Source organism: Saimiri boliviensis, chromosome 11, assembly GCF_048565385.1.
Source record: "Saimiri boliviensis isolate mSaiBol1 chromosome 11, mSaiBol1.pri, whole genome shotgun sequence".
Lineage (NCBI taxonomy): Eukaryota > Metazoa > Chordata > Mammalia > Primates > Cebidae > Saimiri > Saimiri boliviensis.
Window position 1 is genome coordinate 24268839 of NC_133459.1, and position 18831 is coordinate 24287669.

An 18831-nucleotide genomic window follows, 5' to 3' on the forward strand; every position below is an offset into this window, starting at 1 on the left:
GGGCTATTCCTTCTGGAGACTTCAGGCCCAGCCTGAAGTGGGAGGGAGGGAAGGAAGGCCAAGCAGGGTGCAGAGAGGAAACACTTGAGGTGAAACATGGTATTATTAGGCCCGTTTCTGCCTGGGCATCCTGGCCAATATGACATCTGGTGCTTCAGGCAGGAAGCACCCCCATGCCCAGGCAGCACCCAGGCAGCTGTGACACCACCACAGCTATGACACACACTGCAGTGCTCAGAGCTCTCAAATTCACACAAAGGCCTACTTCAATCTTGTCCTGTAAGAAGCAAGTCTTTTGCCTCCTCCAGCAAGCCGCCTACCTTGCCCCAGAGGCGAGGCCCTCTCCTTGGTGCCGTCCCCGCCTTCTTGCTCTGGCTCATTCCCATCCCCCGAAGTGTTTGCTTCTGTCCCGTTGACCAGAACCCAGGTATAGGATGGGGGCTCCTGGTGGCTTTACTGAGCACTGAAAAGCCCGATGGAGGCCCCTGACAAATCCCTGATCTCAGTCCTGCCTGCCAGCATGCCCCTGCCTTCTCTTCCTCCATCCAAGCCCCAGGGCAACCCTGTGAATTGCAGTTCAGACAAGGCCAGGTTTCAGCTGGCCTGAGAGCCTCCCCCACCGGGATGAAGGTAGGAGAAGGCTTCTGCGTGTGCACAAATATGGGCATGCGCAGGAGCCAGCCAGGGTGCTCAGGGCTGGGATGGGGAATGCACAGAGCTATTAACAGAACGGGATTAGGGATTAGGTATTTCCCCAAACCCCAAACCAGCTGGCCTTGGCCTCCTAGCCATCTCAACTTTGTCCATCCATTCATTCCTTCACTCATTCAACAAATATTTGTTGAATGCATGTATACATATGTCTTTAGAAAAAAATAAAGACAGCCTCGCTATGTTGCCTAAGCTGATCTCAAACTCCTGGGTTTAAGACATCCTCCCGCCTGAGCCTCCTGAGTAGCTGGGATTATAGGTGCGTGCCACCTTGCCTGGCTTATTTATTTATATTTGCTTTACTTTTTTTTTTTTTTTTTTTTTTTTTTTGAGATGGAGTTTCGCTCTTGTTACCCAGGCTGAAGTGCAATGGCATGATCTCGGCTCACTGCGACCTCCGCCTCCTGGGTTCAGGCAATTCTCCTGCCTCAGCCTCCCGAGTAGCTGGGATTACAGCCACGTGCCACCATGCCCAGCTAATTTTTTTTTGTATTTTTAGTAGAGACGGAGTTTCACCATGTTGACCAGGATGGTCTTGATCTCTTGACCTTGTGATCCACCCGCCTCAACCTCCCAAAGTGCTGGGATTACAGGCTTGAGCCACTGCGCCCAGCCCTGCTTTACATTTTTAAAAGATGTGGTCTTCCTCTTGTGCCTGGGCTAGAATACAGTGGCACCATCATAGCACAGTGGCACCGTGGCACCATCATAGCCCACTGCAGCCTGAAATTCCTGGAATCAAGCAATTCTCCTGCCTCACCCTCCCGAGTAGCTGGGATTACATGTATACACTACCACACCCAACTAATTTTTGTATTTTTAGTAGAGATAGGATCTCGCTTTGTTGGGCAGGCTGGTCTTGAACTCCTGGCCTCAAGTGATCTGCCCACCTCAGCCTCCCAAAGTGCTGGGATTACAGATGTGAGCCATTGCACCAGGCCACAAATGCCAGCTTTTTGATAAGGCCTCCTGTAATTCTGTTTAACATCGCAACTCATCCCATCTCTCCAGTGGTTATTGCCAAATAGCATGAGATATTTATTTATTCTCTTCTTGCCTATTTCCCCTCTCTGGAAGGTAAGTTCCAGGAGGGCAAGATTTTTTCTGCTTTGCTCACTGTCCTTAAGATCTGCCTGGCCTCACAGTAGGGTTCATTAAATAGCTGTTGAATGAATGAGAGACTTGTGGCGTGACAGACCCGTCAAAAAGCTGTCCTTGCCTCCAGTCCTGTCATTTCCTGTCTGTCCCCACACAGAAAGCCACAGTGATTTTTCTAAAAACCGCATTGCTCTCTTTCAGGTCTTAGGGTAGTTACCACTTCCTCGGAAGCCTTCTCTGGCCCCCTGGGCTAGGGAGCCCTTCTGTGTACTCTCAGAGTCCCCTCCCCTCATTCTGGAATTGCCTGCAATTGCCTAGTTCTGTAATTGTCTTCTCCAGGATAGCAAGCTCATCTGTCTCCCTCCCCTGTTGGGAGCTGGAATGGTGCAGTGCTTATAGGAGTGCACTACCATGAAAATTTAGGGAAATTACGAAAGCTCCCTGGGCCTCAGTTTTCTCATCTGTAAAATGTGGATCATCAGCTTCTCTCTCCTAGGGTTGGGGCAAGGATGAAACGAGCTGATACAAACGAGAGATGCTTGGCACATGGTAAGTGCAATACAAGTGTCAGCTATGATTACTCTTACTCAGCATCATGTCCCCTGGCCTAGCTCAGATTCAACACTCCTGTTTGTTAGATGCATGAATGACTGTGTATGGGGATAGAGGGAGGAAGGAGTGGCATGAGGACCTAAAAGGGGCCTCTAACCCAGCCTGAGGAACACTGGAGAAGCTTCCTTCTCCAACGGGGAGGGAGCTTTCAGCTGACTCCTGCAGGATGAGGAGTTGACTGGGCATGGTGAGAGGCGGGCTTGCGAAGTAGAAGCAGCCAGTGGCCTGTTTGGGGGCCTCTCAGCGTCGGAGAACTGAGGTGTGCAGGAGCCACAGTTCATCACTGAGTGACTGAGCCGTTAGTGCTGAGAGGCTACTTTCCCTTTGTGGGCCATTTTTAGGACGGTCTCAGACTGGCTGCTCACTGAGGGCAACACGTTCCGTGGTGGCTCCTTCGTCTGATCAGCAGCCCTCCAAGATCAAAGGGAGGCAAGCAGGGGAAAGGAGGCCACCCTCGTTGAGGGACCCCAGGGGACAGGCCTGGGTCAACCTGGCAACCCATTCCTGGCTGAGATTATGTCCATCCCAGAGATAAGGGGACAGAGGCCCCACACCCCTGAGGCAATCAGGGGAAGAGGCAGAGCCCACTCAAGTCTGCGACTCCCCATGCCTCCCGTTAGGAGCCCAGGGCTCCTTGTGGCCAGAGTGTGTCTCCCCCGTGACCTCAGTGATTCCTCAGTGGATGGCATCACCCACTCCTGACTCCCCTCATAGGGCACTGACCAGGGAAATCCCTCCATGGGGCCTGGAGAATCAACTGCAGAAAGAACTTTCCGTAGAGACTGGAGCCAAAGGCTGGGAGTTGCAGGAGATTGGGGGTGGGGCCACTGAAGGAAGAGAGACCAATCCTGGGGACAGTTGGGGGCACCTTACCCAATTCCTCCACCTCCACCCCTTAACTCCTCACTCGTCTCATCCGCTGACCTTTTCATCTGCTGATCGTAGAGTTCCCATACTTAGGCTCTGACCTCCACTGACTCTGATAGCCCACAGCTGGTGCAGGGTCTAGCTTTTGCTCCAGCCACAGGGTCCATGGCTGGGGTGACCAACGATCAGAAGCTCAGGGGTCAAATCCCACCCTGCCACTTCTTAGCTGGGTCACCTTAGGAAGAGTCCATCCCCTCTCTGAGCTTTTCTCATCTGTAAAAAATGACAGGTAAACCTCTGCCTTGGAGGGTGGCTAGAGGACTGAGACAGAGGCTGTGACAGCGCATGGCCAGCTGTGAGTTGCGGTACTTGGCTGGTTGGATTAGCAGTTGAGGAAGCTGGTTTGGAAGGGGTTAAATGGAGTCCCTGCCTCCCAGCCAGGAGCGAATCAGGGCTGGTAGGGGAGGAGCCAGGCTGCTCCTAAGGAAAGAGGTCTAGACCGGCCAGATGCCGACTGGAGAGGGACGGGAAGAGATACCGCAGGGTTTGGGGGGCTTGGCACAGCGGCCCTGGCCTCTGCACTGTGATAGCTCCAAGCCAGACAGTGCAGGGCAGCTGCTGGGCTGCGGGGAAGACGGGCTACACTTCCTGAGCTGGGGCAGCGGCAGAGTGGATGAGGACCAGGACCCCGCGCCCACCTGGCCCTCCAAAGCGGGGCCACCAGCTGCACCCAGGCTGTGACCTCAGCTGACTCCGATGATCCACATGGGACGCAGGGTCTAATTTTAGCTCCAGCCACATGCCCACAGCCCAGGAGTGTCTGCCAGCGGGCACAGGGGCAGCCAGGGCTACTCAGGCGAGGGGAGGAGTGGGAAGACCAGCCCTGCTCCCTCCAGCCTGTCCGTGGCCAAGCCGCCCCCTGTGGGAGCCCTGACTGGTCCCCATGGCCTGGCAGACAGCCTTCCTCTCAGTTGAGGGTAAGGTCAAGGGGTGCAGCCAGGAGGGCAGAGGGACACGGCCCTGCATTCTGGACAGGGGTTGCGTCAGCCACAGCAGTGCGCAGGGGCAGTGGTCCCTACTGGGAGGGCAAAGGGTGGCTTGGTTGTCCAAGGCCGAGGAGGCAGAGTTCTGAGAGCAGAGGGGCCAGGCCAGCAAGCTGGGTCCTACCTGGCCTCCTCCTGCCTGGCCTGTGACTCACAGTCTGACCTTACACAGGTGGCCTGGTCTCCATGGGCCTCAGTCTTCTCATCTGTACAATGAAAGCGCAGCACTAGCAGGCTGGTCCCAGTTCCTGTCTCCCCCGACAGGCCCTGCTCTTCCTGCTTGCTTGCTGGCAGAGGCCTCCCAGCTTCCCCAGCCCTGGCTGTGGGTGGCCACATGCAGTCGTGGAGAAGAAAGTCCCTCTGGCTGGCACTGTCAGCCTCCTGGCTCCTGCTCGTCCTGCTGGGAGGCTTCTCCCTTCTCCGCCTGGCATTGCCTCCCAGACCTCGGCCCCGGGCTCCCCAAGGCTGGCCTCGCTGGCTGGATGCAGACCTCCTGCAGAGCTTCTCCCAGTCTGGAGAGCTCCCAGAAGATGCCGCTCAGCCTCCTCGAGCCCCTCATGGTGGCAGCTGCAACTGGGGATCCTGCTTTGACACCTCGAAGTGCAGGGGAGATGGCCTCAAGGTATTCGTGTACCCAGCAGCTGGACCGATCTCTGAGACCCATCGCAAGATCCTGGCTTCCATTGAGGGCTCTCGCTTCCATACACTCAGCCCTGCTGGGGCCTGCCTCCTCCTCCTCCTCAGCCTGGATGCCCAGACTGGAGAGTGCAGCTCAATGCCTCTGCAATGGAACAGGGGCAGGAACCATCTGGTCCTTCGTCTCCACCCAGCCCCCTGCCCCAGGACCTTCCAGCTGGGACAGGCTATGGTGGCCGAGGCCAGCCCCACAGTGGACTCCTTCCGCGCCGGCTTCGATGTGGCCCTCCCTTTTCTCCCTGAAGCCCACCCGTTGCGAGGTGGGGCTCCTGGCCAGCTGCGGCAACACAGCCCCCAGCCTGGGGTAGCCCTGCTAGCCCTGGAAGAGGAGAGGGGTGGGTGGCGCACAGCAGGCACCAACTCCTCTGCCTGCCCCTGGGATGGGCGCTGTGAGCAAGACCCTGGACCTGGGCAGTAAGTGAACCTTTCGCCTTGGGGGCTGCATGGGAGGGGGCTGGGATAGACACAAACCCAGAGGTGAGGGTAGAAGGTAGGACTGAGATGGGAGAACCAGGTAGTCCTGGCAGACTTCGGCCTCAGCTGCAGCAGGAGGGAGCCAGGTTAGATGGCAGACAGAACTTCCATTAAGATGGGGACTTTTTGCAAAGGGGTAGCTAAGGTAGGTTTTGGAGTTCTGCCCTGGGGAATCTTTAAAAAACATAAAACGCAACTCACTCCTATTTACTTTCTCTCCCTTATTCTAAACCTCCTACCCTAATATTTTTTTTCCCACATACATATGTATAGTGGTTACTCTGTGCTAAGCACTTATATAAATCATTATTATAATAAAAGATACTATTTGTTAGCATTTAAATGTTTGTGTACCAGACACTAAAGCTCAGACAGGTTAAGTAATTTTTCTGAGACCACCCAGCCGGAAGGAGCCAGTCTTTTGATCCAGAATTGCATGTCTCCAAAGTCTTCAGTATGAGAATTCTGAGTTTTAAGCAAATGTTTATGATCTCTCATCAAATGCCTCAGAGGGGCCTCACAGTCACAGGTGGAAGCTGCTTCTGTTTCTAATTTTGGGGATTAACCTCTCAAGGAAACAGCCTTTGGTTATAGCAAATATGACGTAGGTCAGATCTAAGGAAGAACTTTCTGCCAGTGAGAGGGCCTTGATATATATACAGGGCTGGAGGCCTGCGGGAGCTCGTGAGCTTGTGCGTAAACTCTTTTCCACCTGGGCTAGTTGGGGTGATGCGCCTCAGGTGATAAAGATTGTCCTCTAAGCACTCGAACCCCTCTGTGTCCCCAGCAGGACAGCAGTCTCCAAAGACTGGCTGGGCAGGCAAGAATGGAAGTCCTTCTGGGGTTGCCCAGGGCCCCGGTGGCAGAGGGTTCCCTCTGTATCCACCCCATCCAGGGACAGACCTGAGTCAGGAACTGTCACTCTGGTATCCTCCCACAGGTCTCTCTCCCTGTTCTCTGCTCAAACAACATCAATTATTCTGAGCTCCGCTCCCTCCCAGGGATTCTTGCCTCTGCTTGGGGATGTCTCTCAGTCAAAAGGCTCTTGTGGGAATGGGATCTTTCCACTTTCTGAAGGTAGAAGGAGGCCTCCAGGGAGCCCTCACAATCAGGAGTAGAAAAGGATTTGTCCCAGTCAGCACCAGGGTCCTTCTGTCAGGACCCATCCTTAGTGGTCTCCAAGGAGGAAGCCTGAAAAGTCAGGGATTTCGCCCAAGCCCTTGCAGCTCGAGCTCAGGCAGAAGCTCGCTTTGGGTGACAATGCTCTTGTGCCTCACTTTTCTGTTGAGGCACCCAGGTATTCTTAAAGGAAGTTCTTCTTTTGGCTGACTTTAGTTACGGTTAAGCACGGTTCATTATTGGTGAACCTGAAAGCAATTTCAGTCTGAACTTCTTTGAGAAACTCAAAGTTAGGGAGCTGCACACAGCAGGTAGGTGCTCATTAAATGTTTACTAATGGATCTTAAATTGACAAGAGCTGGCTATGGTCTTCTAATTAGTGTGGGTGACCCTCTGAGTAGCATTTTTTTTTTTTTTTTTTTTGAGACGGAGTTTCGCTCTTGTTACCCAGGCTGGAGTGCAATGGTGTGATCTCGGCTCACCACAACCTCCGCCTCCTGGGTTCAGGCAATTCTCCTGCCTCAGCCTCCTGAGTAGCTGGGATTACAGGCACGCGCCACCACGCCCAGCTAATTTTTTTTGTATTTTTGGTAGAGACGGGGTTTCACCATGTTGACCAGGATGGTCTCGATCTCTCGACCTCGTGATCCACCCGCCTCGGCCTCCCAGAGTGCTGGGATTACAGGCGTGAGCCACCGCGCCCGGCCTTAGCATTTTTGATAAGTTTTATTTCCCAGGGACAAAGCTGGGTAGGCTTGTCCTCTGACCCTTAAGGAGTTTTGTCTTTGTCCTCGGCCTCCCTGCAGGTGACGGGACTTGTCATCTCTTGAGTAGCTTGAGCCTCAGTTTCTCCAAGGTGTAGGCAGCTGCCTGGGCCAGACAGTACAGGGACAGAGTGAGAGAGATAGCCTGAATAAGCAAGTGCTGGCCAGAGAAAGAGGCCATTCACAGTCCCTGCCACTGCCCCACATTCCCTCAGCCGGGTCAGAGTTGGGAGGGGAGGAGGCTACATCTGAGGAGTGCCTGCCTTGGGCCAGGTACTGTGCCAGGCACTTTACCTAAGTCAGTGCTGATCCTCTCATGCCCCCTTCAAGGGAGGTGTTATCATCTCCATGTCAGGGAACAGAAAACTGAGGCTCAGAGAGGTGGAGTAGCCCAGGGTGACAAGGTCCCCCATTCTCCAAGGGCCCCTTCACTTTTCTAATCACGCGCTTGGAAGCAGTGGAATTGGGATTCAACCCTATACTTTTGGCTCCAAAGCCCATGTTTTTCCACCTTGGTTGAACAGTCTCTTGTTGCTATGGAATAAATCTCCACCCATTCAAATTGTTATTTATTCATTTTTATGAATAGGTAATTCATTCACATGTTATAAAATTCCAAAGGCACAAAGGGGCATAGAGTGAAAAGCCTCCCTTCTACCCCTCTCCCCGGCCACCCAGTTTTTCTGCCTGGAGCCAAACACAGCTTCCAGTGTCTTTTCTGAGAAACTCTGAGTCTGTACAAGCAATATATATATTCTCCCCCATATTTTAACATAAATTTGATGCATGTTTTAAAGTCCCCCAGCCTGTATCCATTGGGAACAAGGGGTGCAGTCAGTACCTAGGGCCCATGATACTTTTACAGGCCCGTGAAAATATTTTCATTTTTTGAAAATCAGGGCTGGGTCCAGTGGCTCACACGTGTGTTCCCAGAACTTTGGGAGGCTGAGGCGGGTGAATTGCTTGATCTTAGCAACATGACGAGACCCTGTCTCTACAAAAATTACAAGCATTAGCTGAGTGTGGTGGTACATGCCTGTAGTCCCAGCTACTTGGGAGGCTGCGGTGGGAGGATTGCTTGAGCCCAGGGGGTCAAGGCTGCAGTGAGCTGAGATCACGCTGCTTCACTCCAGCCTGGGCAGCAGAATGAGACCCTGTCTCAAAAAATTTAAAAAAAAAAAAAAAAAAAAAAAAAAAAAAAAAAAGGCCGAATTAAAAATAAACTTTCAGGTAGAAGAAAAAAAAAAATTTTTTTTTAAGACAAAGTCTTGCTCTTGTCGCCTAGGCTGGACTTGAGTAGTACAATCTTGGCTCACTGCAACCTCTACCTCCTGGGTTCAAGCAATTCTCTTGCCTCAGCCTCCCAAGTAGCTGAGATTATGGGTGCCCACCACCACACCTAGCTAATTTTTGTAAAGACAGGGTTTCACCATGTTGGTCAGGCTGGTCTCGAACTCCTGACCTCAAATGATCTGTCTGCCTCAGCCTCCCAAAGTGCTGAGATTACAGGCGTGAGCCACCACACCTGGCAGAAAATGTTTTAATATATAATACTGTTTGTTTTTATACCAACACAGTTATGAACTATGTTCTTTTTTTATGGCAGGAGGGACTGTGAAGGCCCTAGTGCCTAGGCCACATGGAAGTCATAACGTGGCCCTGCCTCTGGCCAGGCCCCAGTAGCACGCTGAGGCATGGGTACAGCCACACTGACCACCCTTGGGCACTGAGGCCCTGAGTCTATGGCATACTTTACGTGGCCACAGAATCCTAAGACTTCATCAGTGGTCACCATACAGATACACAAACTCCCTCTGTAACACACTCCCCGTTCCCCGCCACAGGTGCTCATGCAGCCTCCACTTGTTTGCCTTTACTGATGGGGAACTCACCACCTCCAAAGACTACCCACTGGCTGCACTCTCAGCCTGCTCCATCACTAGAATTTCTGCTGCAATTGACCTCCCAGATACCTGGCCTCTTGGTCCCAGATGTATTTCCTAGTGTCACACTGAGCATTCAGGCAGCTCCCACTGAGTGTCCATTCTCCATCAGGCACCCTGCTAGGCCCTGGGGATACTGAGATGGGAGAGGTACAGCCCCATCCTCAAGGAGCTCAGACTTGTAGGAGAGACAGGCAAGTCAACTGTTCGACACACACTGTTAAGCAAAGAGTGGCTGCTCAGGCTGCCTGCCTGGCTCCTCTACTTAAGAGCTGTGTGACCTCTTTGGGCCTCAGTTGTCTCATCTGTAAAAGGAGATAATAACAGTGCATACCCCCATCTCATAGAGGTGCTGTGAGAATGAACTGAACTAATACATATAAAGCACTTAGAACTGTGTCTGAAGCAAAGTACATACTCAATATAGGTTAGCTTGATCATTACCACTGCAGTCCACTGGGAGGTGGGAGCAGAGACAGCCATCTCTGGAGAGATTAAGGAGGGGTTCCTAGAGGAGGTGATGTTTCAGCTTAGACATTAAGACAGCATAGGAGAAAGCCAGGTTCAGTGGCTCATGTCTGTGATCCCAATACTTTGGAAGACTGAGACAGGAGGATCACTTGAGGCCAGGAGTTTCAGACAGCCTGGGCAACAGAGCTATAGTAATAATAATAATAGTAATAATAGCCAGACAGTGGTAGCACAGCCTGTCGTCCCAGCTACTCCAGAGGCTGAGGCAGGAGAATAGTTTGATCCCGGGAGGTCGAGGCTGCAGTGAGCTGTGACGACACCACTGCACTCCAGCCTGGGTGACAGGGCAAGAGCTTGGCTCAGAGAAGAAAATGAGTAGGAGGACTTCCTCGGGCTGACAAGGCAGGGAGGGGCCCTCCAATGTGAGGGAGAAGGGATCTTAAAGGCACAGAGGATCCAGGGAGGTTAAGGCTCCGTGGTGCAGTTTATTCAGCCTTAACCTAGAGGTTTTCAGTTCCTTAGCGGTTGACTTGGGGTGAAGGAGGCTGTATCTGGTTGGCCTCTGCTGTGGCTTTTAATGAGGTGAAGGGTGTCCTGATGCTAACTTGTGGCTTCTTCCAGGGAGGGCCTGGTGGACACTTAAGCATGGCGGGAGGAGTAAGAAGGCTGGGGTCCCCGGGAGACTACTAAGCGGCAGCTCTGGGGTGGTTCAGATAACTCGGGGTCAGGAGCTGGCACATCTCTGTTCTAGTCCCAGGTCCACCCCAACCCTATCTGTGAGCCTGAGCCAGTCCTTGTGTCTCTCTGGGCCTCACTTTTCCCATCCGTTCAGTGGGCCATGGGCCTGAGGCTGCCTGAGTATCCCAGGTCTGCCTCTTGGAGGTTCAGGCTCAGAGCCAAACAGGCTGTAACTAAGGAGGGTCCTAGGACCCTCTGGGCCCTACTCATGAGTTCCACACTGAGCAGCCGTGTCCTGGTCTCTCCCTTTATCCCTCCCCCAGCTGGTTTCACAGGTGATGGTTCCCCTGGGGGTGGCTCTGAGGAGGCTGGGACTCCTGCCCTCCCCACTAGGCACACACAACCCGAGTGTGGCCCTGGGACAGGGCTGGGGGCGGAGTGGGAGGAACAGAGGTGGCCTGTCCTCTAGGCCAGGAGCCTCTGGGCAGCAGCTTCCTGTGTGGTTCCAGGCTGGGGGCCCAGCCCACCTCAGGACAGAGGAGCCTTTCATAGGCCTGGCTCTCAGTGTCGGGGGGAGGGCTGGACTCGGAGGCCGCAAATGTGAGCGGTGCGGAGAGTCTACGTGTGTCAGAGTCGGGGAGGGCAGACCTGCCTGTCTAAGTCAGGCAGGGCCTTGGAAACATCAGGGCCTGCTTCCTCCCATTTTACCGATGAGGAAATTGAGGCTGGAGAAGGCAAGGGAGCGTCTAACTGAGACCGCTGAGGGCAGAGGCAGAGCTGGAACACAGGGCTCCTGACTCCTAGTCTAACTGCAGATGCACGGCCGGTGTGAGGCTTGTGTTTGCGTTAGTGTGTCAGTGTGCAGCTGTGCATATGCGTAAGTGGGTTTGCGTATTTGGGAGTGTGAGTGTGGGGTCCTGGGGTTGGGGTGCTCCCACTGAGGGAGCCTGGTGGGGCGAAGGGCACTGTTCAGGCTCACATGTGCAGGGACCTCCCTGTATGCCTCTTTAGGACCCAGCGCTGGGAGATGCTGCCCAATGCCACCTTCTGCCTCATCTCTGGCCACCATCCCCAGGCTGCCTCGCGCTTCCTCCAAGCCTTGCAGGTACAACTGCAGTTTGAGAGTCACCAGTCCTCTGTCCCTCGGCACTCATGAGCCGGCAGGTCCTTTGGGTCCAGGCCAATGAGAAGGGGCAGTGAGCTGCCTGCTCCTTTACTCCTGGCCTCTGTTGTGCCTGTGTCCCCATTCACTGCATCCTCTGCAGAACAGCCGTAACCTCCCCTCTCGGAAAAACCCCATTTTCCTAACCTCTTTGCCACTTGCCCCTAAGGGCAACTGGGAACTGGGGGCGTGGGGCGAGTATGTGCAGGGTGGGGCTGGGCTCCCTGTGACCCCCCCACACCCTAGGCCGGCTGCATCCCAGTGCTTCTCAGCCCTCGCTGGGAGCTGCCCTTCTCCGAGGTCATTGACTGGACCAAGGCGGCCATCGTAGCTGATGAGAGGCTCCTGCTTCAGGTAACTCAGAGCCCTGCCCACAGGGCGGGAACTTGACCCGGGAAAGGGGAGGGACCCAGAACCCTGGATCTAGTCTGGCCTCAGTCCTCGTTCCTATCCTCCTTCTATGGATGCTGATGAATTTCTCCTAGCACCGATTCTCCCTACTCGGGCTCCCATAGGATCTGATGGAGCTAGAGATTCCTAAGGGTTCTGAGAGCAAGTTCTGATCTTCTAGCCTCAGTTTTCCCATGTCTACAATAGGATGAATTAGACCAGTCAATCCCATGGGCCCAGCTCCAATGGCCTGTGACTGCTTAAATATCAATTTAGGGGAAGGCAACAAAAAATTCAAACTCAGAGCGCCTCCATAGGGTCTGGGCTGGGAAAGCAAAACGCACGGCAACTTTCCATCTGACGAAACTAGTTTTGTCCAGCTCTGAAAAATATATGGATGACCTGCCTTGAATCCCCTGAGAATGGTAGAGGTGGTTAGTAGTAGCTACCATTTATTTACTGAGCCTCTACAATGTGCTAAACAATTAATGAGCAAACACTGGGAGAGGTTAAATAGCTTCACCACAGTCACATGGTTACCAATTGTCATTCAAATCCAACTCTGTGTGACCCCTGAACAATCTTTTTTTTTTTTTGAGATAGGGTCTTGCTCTGTTGCCCAGGCTGGAGTGCAGTGGCACGAATATGGCTCACTGCAGCCTCAACCTCCTGGGCTCAAAATTGCTCTATTACCTGCCACTTTTCTCTCTCTCTGCCTCAGGTCCTGGCTGCCCTCCAGGAGATGTCCCCTGCACAGGTCCTCGCCCTTCGTCAGCAGACCCAGTTTCTGTGGGATGCCTACTTCTCCTCTGTGGAGAAGGTCATCCATACCACTTTGGAGGTGAGGGGGTCACCCGATGGGGGTCCTGGCCCTTGACTCCTGCTTCATCCCTGTCACCTCTCCATACTCCTTTGTCCCAGTGTTTAGGGATCGCCCCATCTTGAAGATGGTCCTGGGATGAATCTGAGACTTGGCTGTGAGATCTGGGGCAAGTTTCTCCTCCAGTCTTGGCCTCAGTTTCCCCATCTGTAGAGAAGATGGCTGTGGCCAATAGATTTCAAAGCATGCGCCAATGCCACTTGACTGCTGATGACTGCCTGGGGTGCTATGTTGGGAGAGATTCTGAGTCCCAAAAGAATGTCATGACCCATTAGTGACATCTGTCACGGGTGAGGAAGGAAGGGGAAGCAGTGACCCTGCCACCATCTGCCACCTCTGGAGCAACATCATGGAGTGTGCTCTATGCTAGACTTCAGCTTCTGACCCCAGGGGTCTGGCGATGCAGCTGCCACCTTCCCCAGAGCCTGGAAGGGGAGGTGTGGCCATGGTCACACAGATCCCTCGCTCTGCTCGGCTCCTCTCTCATTCAGGTTATTCAGGACCGGATCTTTGGAACATCAGCTCACCCCTCCCTGCTGTGGAACAGCCCCCCAGGGGCACTCATGGCCCTGTCTACTTTTTCCACGAGCCCCCAGGACTTCCCCTTCTACCACCTGCAACAGGGTATGCCCTGGGGATGGCACAACCTGAAGTCCCCTCAGCTCTACCCAGGGCTGCCCCAGCCTCATCCAGAGAGCCCCACCAAGACCTCCTTGGCCCCTGGGACTCCCTACTCAGGTCATTCTTCATGGGGTTCTGTTCTCTCCCACCCTAATAGCCTGTGTCTCATTCCCCCAGGCTCCCGCCCTGAGGGCAGATTCAGCGCCCTGATCTGGGTGGGGGCCTCTGGCCAGCCCCCCCTGAAGCTCATCCAGGCGGTGGCAGGCTCTCAGCACTGTGCCCAGGTCTGCTTCCGTCCCAGCTGGAGTCCCGGGATCCAGGGTGGGGGCAAGGGACAGGGCAAGGCCCTGATGACTTCTAGACCCCAAGGATGACCACTCATTTTGCAGGGAGGCATGGGAAAGATTTCTGAGTGTTCTTGCTGCCTTCTTCTGTATGTCCCAAGATTCTGTTGCCTTTTCCCCGTGGAAATTGATGAAGCCACATGAAAAGCAGGTGTCTCTTTGGGAGGCTGGAGAAGGAAACATTCATTGCTTTACTCAGCAGTCATTTTCTGAGCACTGGGCCCTGGGCTCAATGCTGAGCAGAGAAAAAGCAGGGAAGCATTCTGCCCACAGATTCAGACTGAGTTAGCATTTTCTGGCACACGGACTGTCAAATCTTACTTCTAGAGAAGCCAGATAGACTCACTAGAGTCCTTGCAGAGGAAGTGAAGCAGTTAGCTCAGCCATGGTGCACACAGAAGGGCTCCAAACAGGCCATTTGAGCTGGGCTGGGAGTGCTAAAAGAGGCTGAGGAAGAGACTGAAACCTTAGAGAAAAGATGGGGATGGAGCATCTTGAATTCTAAAGTCACAGGTCACCAGAATTCCTGCCTCCTACAAGCCCAGAGGCAAGGACAGGGCAGCAGTAAAAGGACCTTCGAGCCAACTAAGCTCTTCTCCCATGTGCACTTTATAAAGCTGACTTCTCAAACTTCTTCCACCTTGAGAAAGATCACTCCTGCCCCCCTATCCCCTGCAACCCACCTTCTGCCCCAGATCCCGGACTTCAGGAACAACCTCCTGTCCTCTAGATCTTGGTTCTCTGGAGCAATGAGAGGCCACTCCCATCCAGGTGGACGGAAACAGCAGTGCCCCTGACAGTCATTGATGGGCGCAGGAAGGTGAGGGATGAGGAGAGGCATGAACAGGGCGGGCCCACACTGGGAGCTGGGGAGGGCACTTATGGGGTGTCTTATGAATACCTGGGCCTGAGCTGCAGTTGGGCCTGAAGAATGGCACAGTAGATTTCAGCCACAGGGCTAATAGTAATGATTCTGTTCCCTCCCTGGTCCCTGAATTGTGCTTCCAAAGCATTGGGGCTTATGTGATGGGGGAAGACAGACGAGTGTGTTGATATCTCAGATGAGAAACGAAGGAGAAACCCAGGATCTTGGGAAAACATGGACAAAGGGCAGCACATTGGGCCAGGAAGGGGTGGCTTCTGGGAAGCGTGGTTGGTTGGAACCATGCCTGCCGCATGGTTGTGGGCAAGTCCCTTCGTCTCCCTAGATCTGTTTCTTTCAAATGAGAGAGGTTTGACAATTCCTACAGTTGATATGACAACATGACAATGGAGGATTCCCAAGATGTCAAAACTGGAAGGGTCCCTAGAGACGAACTGCCCCATTTTACCAAAGGGAAAACTGAAATCCAAGAGGCCATATGAGTTACCCAGGTCCCAGAATGAGCTCTGTACAGGCTTGCTGCATTCGCGGCCCAGCTGTCTACACTGCAAGCTCTACACAGGCTTGCCTTATTCACGGCCCAAGTGTCTACACTGTGCCTGAAGGGCTTCTACTTATTGGATGGGGGTGGAGGGAGGTTCCAATGGCTGAGTTCACCTCCCTTCTCCTCCTGCAGGTTAGTGATCGCTTCTTCCCGTACAGCACCATCAGAACTGATGCCATCCTCAGCCTTGATGCCCGCAGCAGTCTTTCCACAAGTGAGGTGAGGGCTGGGCCCCAGAGAAGCCCAGTGTGGGTAGACACAGAGCCAGAGGGCCCTGGCAGTCCCTCAAGTTCCCAGAGTTGGGGAGACCCCAGGTCCTGAGGTCCAGCCTCTTGAATTTGAAGCCACCCCAGCAAGCCAGGCAGCCCTCTCTTTAGGAGTCTTGAGGCTTTCCATGAACTCGTTTGAGAACATTGTTTCTGGGCCCCCTGGAAGCTTTCATGCCACACTGCCAGCCAATTCCAAGCCATGGCTCCCGTCTCCTCTCCCCTGAGTCCCGTCCTGGCCCTCAGCCAGGCTGGCCCTGCCTCCATTTCTCTGGATGTCCTAGGTATTTAGGAGGTCCTTCCTCACAGCTTACTTGAGTCCCTCTCCAGGTGGACTTTGCCTTTGTGGTGTGGCAGAGCTTCCCGGAGCGGATGGTGGGCTTCCTGACATCGAGCCATTTCTGGGACGAGGCCCACGGTGGCTGGGGCTACACTGCTGAGAGGACAAATGAATTTTCCATGGTCCTCACCATGGCTGCCTTCTACCATAGGTACAGACCCTCACCCTGCAAAGGGATCAGAGGATCAGAGACCCCCCCTACCCCGAACCAGGAGCAGGTGGCTCAGGCTGAACCCCAGGGATCCAGGCTCAAGGCCCAGATCTGCCACTTCCTAGTTGTGGGATCCTGGGAAAATCTCCTCACTTCTTTAGTTTGTTTCCTCATCTGTAAAATGGGATGGACTCACCCCTCAGGGCTGCTGTGATCATTAAATGAAGTCCCTGGCACACAGAGGTTCCACAAATGGTAACAATGGTTATTTTAAGTAAAGCCATGGAGTGAACAAGGGCAGTGTGTGGGTTTTCTGGTGGTGGGGTGACAAGAGAATAGTCCCGATGCCTTATAAATGTGGATGTGATGGGTTGGGGACCATCCCAGACCTTCCAGAAGCTGCCTGAAGTGCTCAGTCTTGGGGTAGGGACTGAATTCTGCAGGACCTCTTTAGAGAGGTTCCTTAAACATGTTTAAATCAAATATGCATAACCTGGAGCCTCTTGTAGAGTACCCAGGAGTTCTTCAGGGAATTCTCAGTAGAGTGAAGAATAATCGAATGTCTGCAAGGTGAGGTTGGCCTGTCTGAGGGCCGTGTGAAGTGAGGCTCACCCAGAGCAGCATCAGCCTGGTTCATCCACAACTTGTCTTTGGGCTGCCATGTTTGATAGCTTTGAAACCAGCTGATCCCAGCCCACCTAATTCTGGCTCTGAGTTCAGAACTCAGAGCCCAAGGATGGGGGCCCCAAGGAGCTGTGGGGGAGAGGGCAGGGAACACACCACTGGCTGCAGATGAGCCCTGGGCACAGCACAGTGGAGAGCTGTTTATGCCAGGGATGGGAACTCTCGGAGGCAGCCAGGGCTCAGAGGCTTGGGGATGGAAGGGAGAGGTGAAGTCAGAGGGGAGGAGAATGGGGCATGGGGATGAATTTTTCTGCAGTCTCTCCCTGTCCTTTCCCCTTGTCCAGGTATTACCACACTCTCTTTACCCACTCCCTGCCCAAGGCTCTGAGGACCCTGGCAGATGAGGCACCCACCTGTGTGGACGTCCTGATGAATTTCCTAGTAGCGGCAGTCACCAAGCTGCCCCCTATCAAGGTTCCTTATGCCAAGCAGCGCCAGGAGGCTGCTTCACTGGTGAGGGCTGAGGGGGACTGGTTGGAACTGGCGGGGATGGCGGGGAGGATTCCCTCTCACTTGTCTAATTCTAGTCTCTCTTGCTGCACGGGCGTGGGAGTTTGGAAAGGCAGAGAAGGCCATTAACGCATTGCTTCTGTCCCTGTTAGGTGCCTGGGGGCCCGGAGACCAGGCCAAAGCTGCAGGCCCCAGACCCCAACTGCATCAACCAGATAGCGGCAGCGTTCGGCCACATGCCCTTGCGGTCCTCTCGTCTGCGTCTGGACCCGGTGCTCTTCAAGGACCCGGTGTCCGTGCAGCGCAAGAAGTACCGCAGTCTGGAGAAGCCCTAGGGGGCGACTCGCAGAGACCCCAGCGGAGGTCCCAGCCCTGCTCCCAGAGGGCGCGGCACCTATCTGCGGGCTCCGCCCAGGGACACCGGAAAACCAATCATGGCAGCCGGAGGGCCTACACGTCGGGCCCCGGTTGGCCAATTACAGCAGGGGGTGTGGCCTTACCTTCTCCCGCCAGCCCTCGGAGGCGGAGCCTCTACTGAGGCCGAGCACCGTGCCTGGAGCGCGGCTCTGCTTCTTCGCCCAGCTGACTTCTGCTTGTCTTTCAGAGCATCGCCTCCTCCAGGGACTTGCCTCGCCCTGCTCCCCGACCCCGATGGGTTGGGTCTCCTTGGCACTGTCACAACCCAGTGTTTGCCGCGGTCCCGCCCGGTCAGGTCCCAGGACTGGCTTGCGGGCTCGGGGGAGCGGGTCGTGTCGTGTCCTTTTCTCTCTGTTCTGGCAGGTGTGCCGCAAATATTTGACGAATGGATGGATGGCAGACATTAACTGCGTGCCTGCTCCGATGCGGGTGGCGGCGGGACAGTGTGAGCGGAGAGACAGAATTCTCCCCATCCAGGGTTTCTAGTCCCGGGAAGGCAGCTACCCAAAGACGACTGCATTGCCAGGCTCAATCCTTGAGCCTCGGCCAAGGAGCAGAAGGGTGCGGGTAAACGAGGAGTGGGGTGAGGAAAGCGGGATGGGAACAAGTGGCCGTCCCCCGTCCGGCGCGCGCCCGCGGCTCAACCTGGGTCGTCTGCCCTGCACTACCAACGCCGACCACTAGAGGTCAGCGCCGCGCCGCACTCCACACCTGCAGGGCAGAGGGCTGCCGGGGACGTGGAGGGTGAGCGCTGTGGGCAGCTGGGGGTCTGAAATCTGGGGAGAGGAATCTGAAGAACAGTCCCATCTCTTTGGCCTGAACACTTGGAACTCAGTAAGAAGGGACTGTTTCTGGGTGGGCTGAGCGCGAGTGGGGACTGCCCCGAGCAGGGACTACAGTTGAGGATGGAATGGGGGCAGGGACACTAGGTCCTCCCAGGTTCACCCACCTGGAACTGGAATTATCACTTCCGAAATAAAGCGCATGTCCTTGCCCCCTCATGCTCCAGGCTATAAATACCCTTACAGCAGCTGCTGGAGGGAGGGGCTCAGGGCTCAGGGCTTGCCTGGGAGCAGGGTTGACTCCAGAGGGTGAGGGTGGCAGGTCCAGCCCAGGTCCAGGGTGTCAGGTGTTTTCCTGCTTTGATGGCCTCGAAGCTCTGGAAACTCCCGTGACTGGCTCACCGGCAGGAACATGCTGTCCCCTTAGGCCTCTCCAAGGCC

General features: G+C 54.5%; 1 protein-coding gene across 6 annotated transcripts; it reads left to right on the top strand.

Moving 5' to 3' along the window:
- The first annotated feature begins 3769 nt into the window (after nucleotides 1-3769).
- Nucleotides 3770-18603, top strand: EXTL1 (exostosin like glycosyltransferase 1). 6 transcript variants are annotated; one of them, XM_010345406.3, is made up of 11 exons: nucleotides 3770-5441; nucleotides 11464-11581; nucleotides 11885-11992; nucleotides 12750-12869; nucleotides 13400-13532; nucleotides 13707-13813; nucleotides 14604-14693; nucleotides 15433-15519; nucleotides 15897-16057; nucleotides 17026-17194; nucleotides 17344-18603. In XM_010345406.3, exons 1-11 carry the CDS (start codon nucleotides 4666-4668, stop codon nucleotides 17524-17526), a joined length of 2052 nt encoding a protein of 683 aa, XP_010343708.2. In that variant the 5' UTR covers nucleotides 3770-4665; the 3' UTR covers nucleotides 17527-18603. The 6 variants fall into 6 exon arrangements, with proteins under 6 accessions (XP_010343708.2, XP_003934878.2, XP_074236409.1 ...); XM_003934829.4 differs by having other exon boundaries at nucleotides 11488-11581; XM_074380308.1 differs by lacking the exon at nucleotides 14604-14693.
- The last annotated feature ends 228 nt before the right edge of the window (nucleotides 18604-18831 follow it).

Bases quoted from the DNA above. Each gene is read 5' to 3' on its own strand.
- EXTL1 (XM_010345406.3), top strand. From the start codon at position 4,666: ATGCAGTCGTGGAGAAGAAAGTCCCTCTGGCTGGCACTGTCAGCCTCC. The intron at 11,582-11,884 runs GTACAACTGCAG...CCCACACCCTAG, and splicing joins GCTTCCTCCAAGCCTTGCAG to GCCGGCTGCATCCCAGTGCT. The intron at 16,058-17,025 runs GTACAGACCCTC...CCCCTTGTCCAG, and splicing joins ATGGCTGCCTTCTACCATAG to GTATTACCACACTCTCTTTA.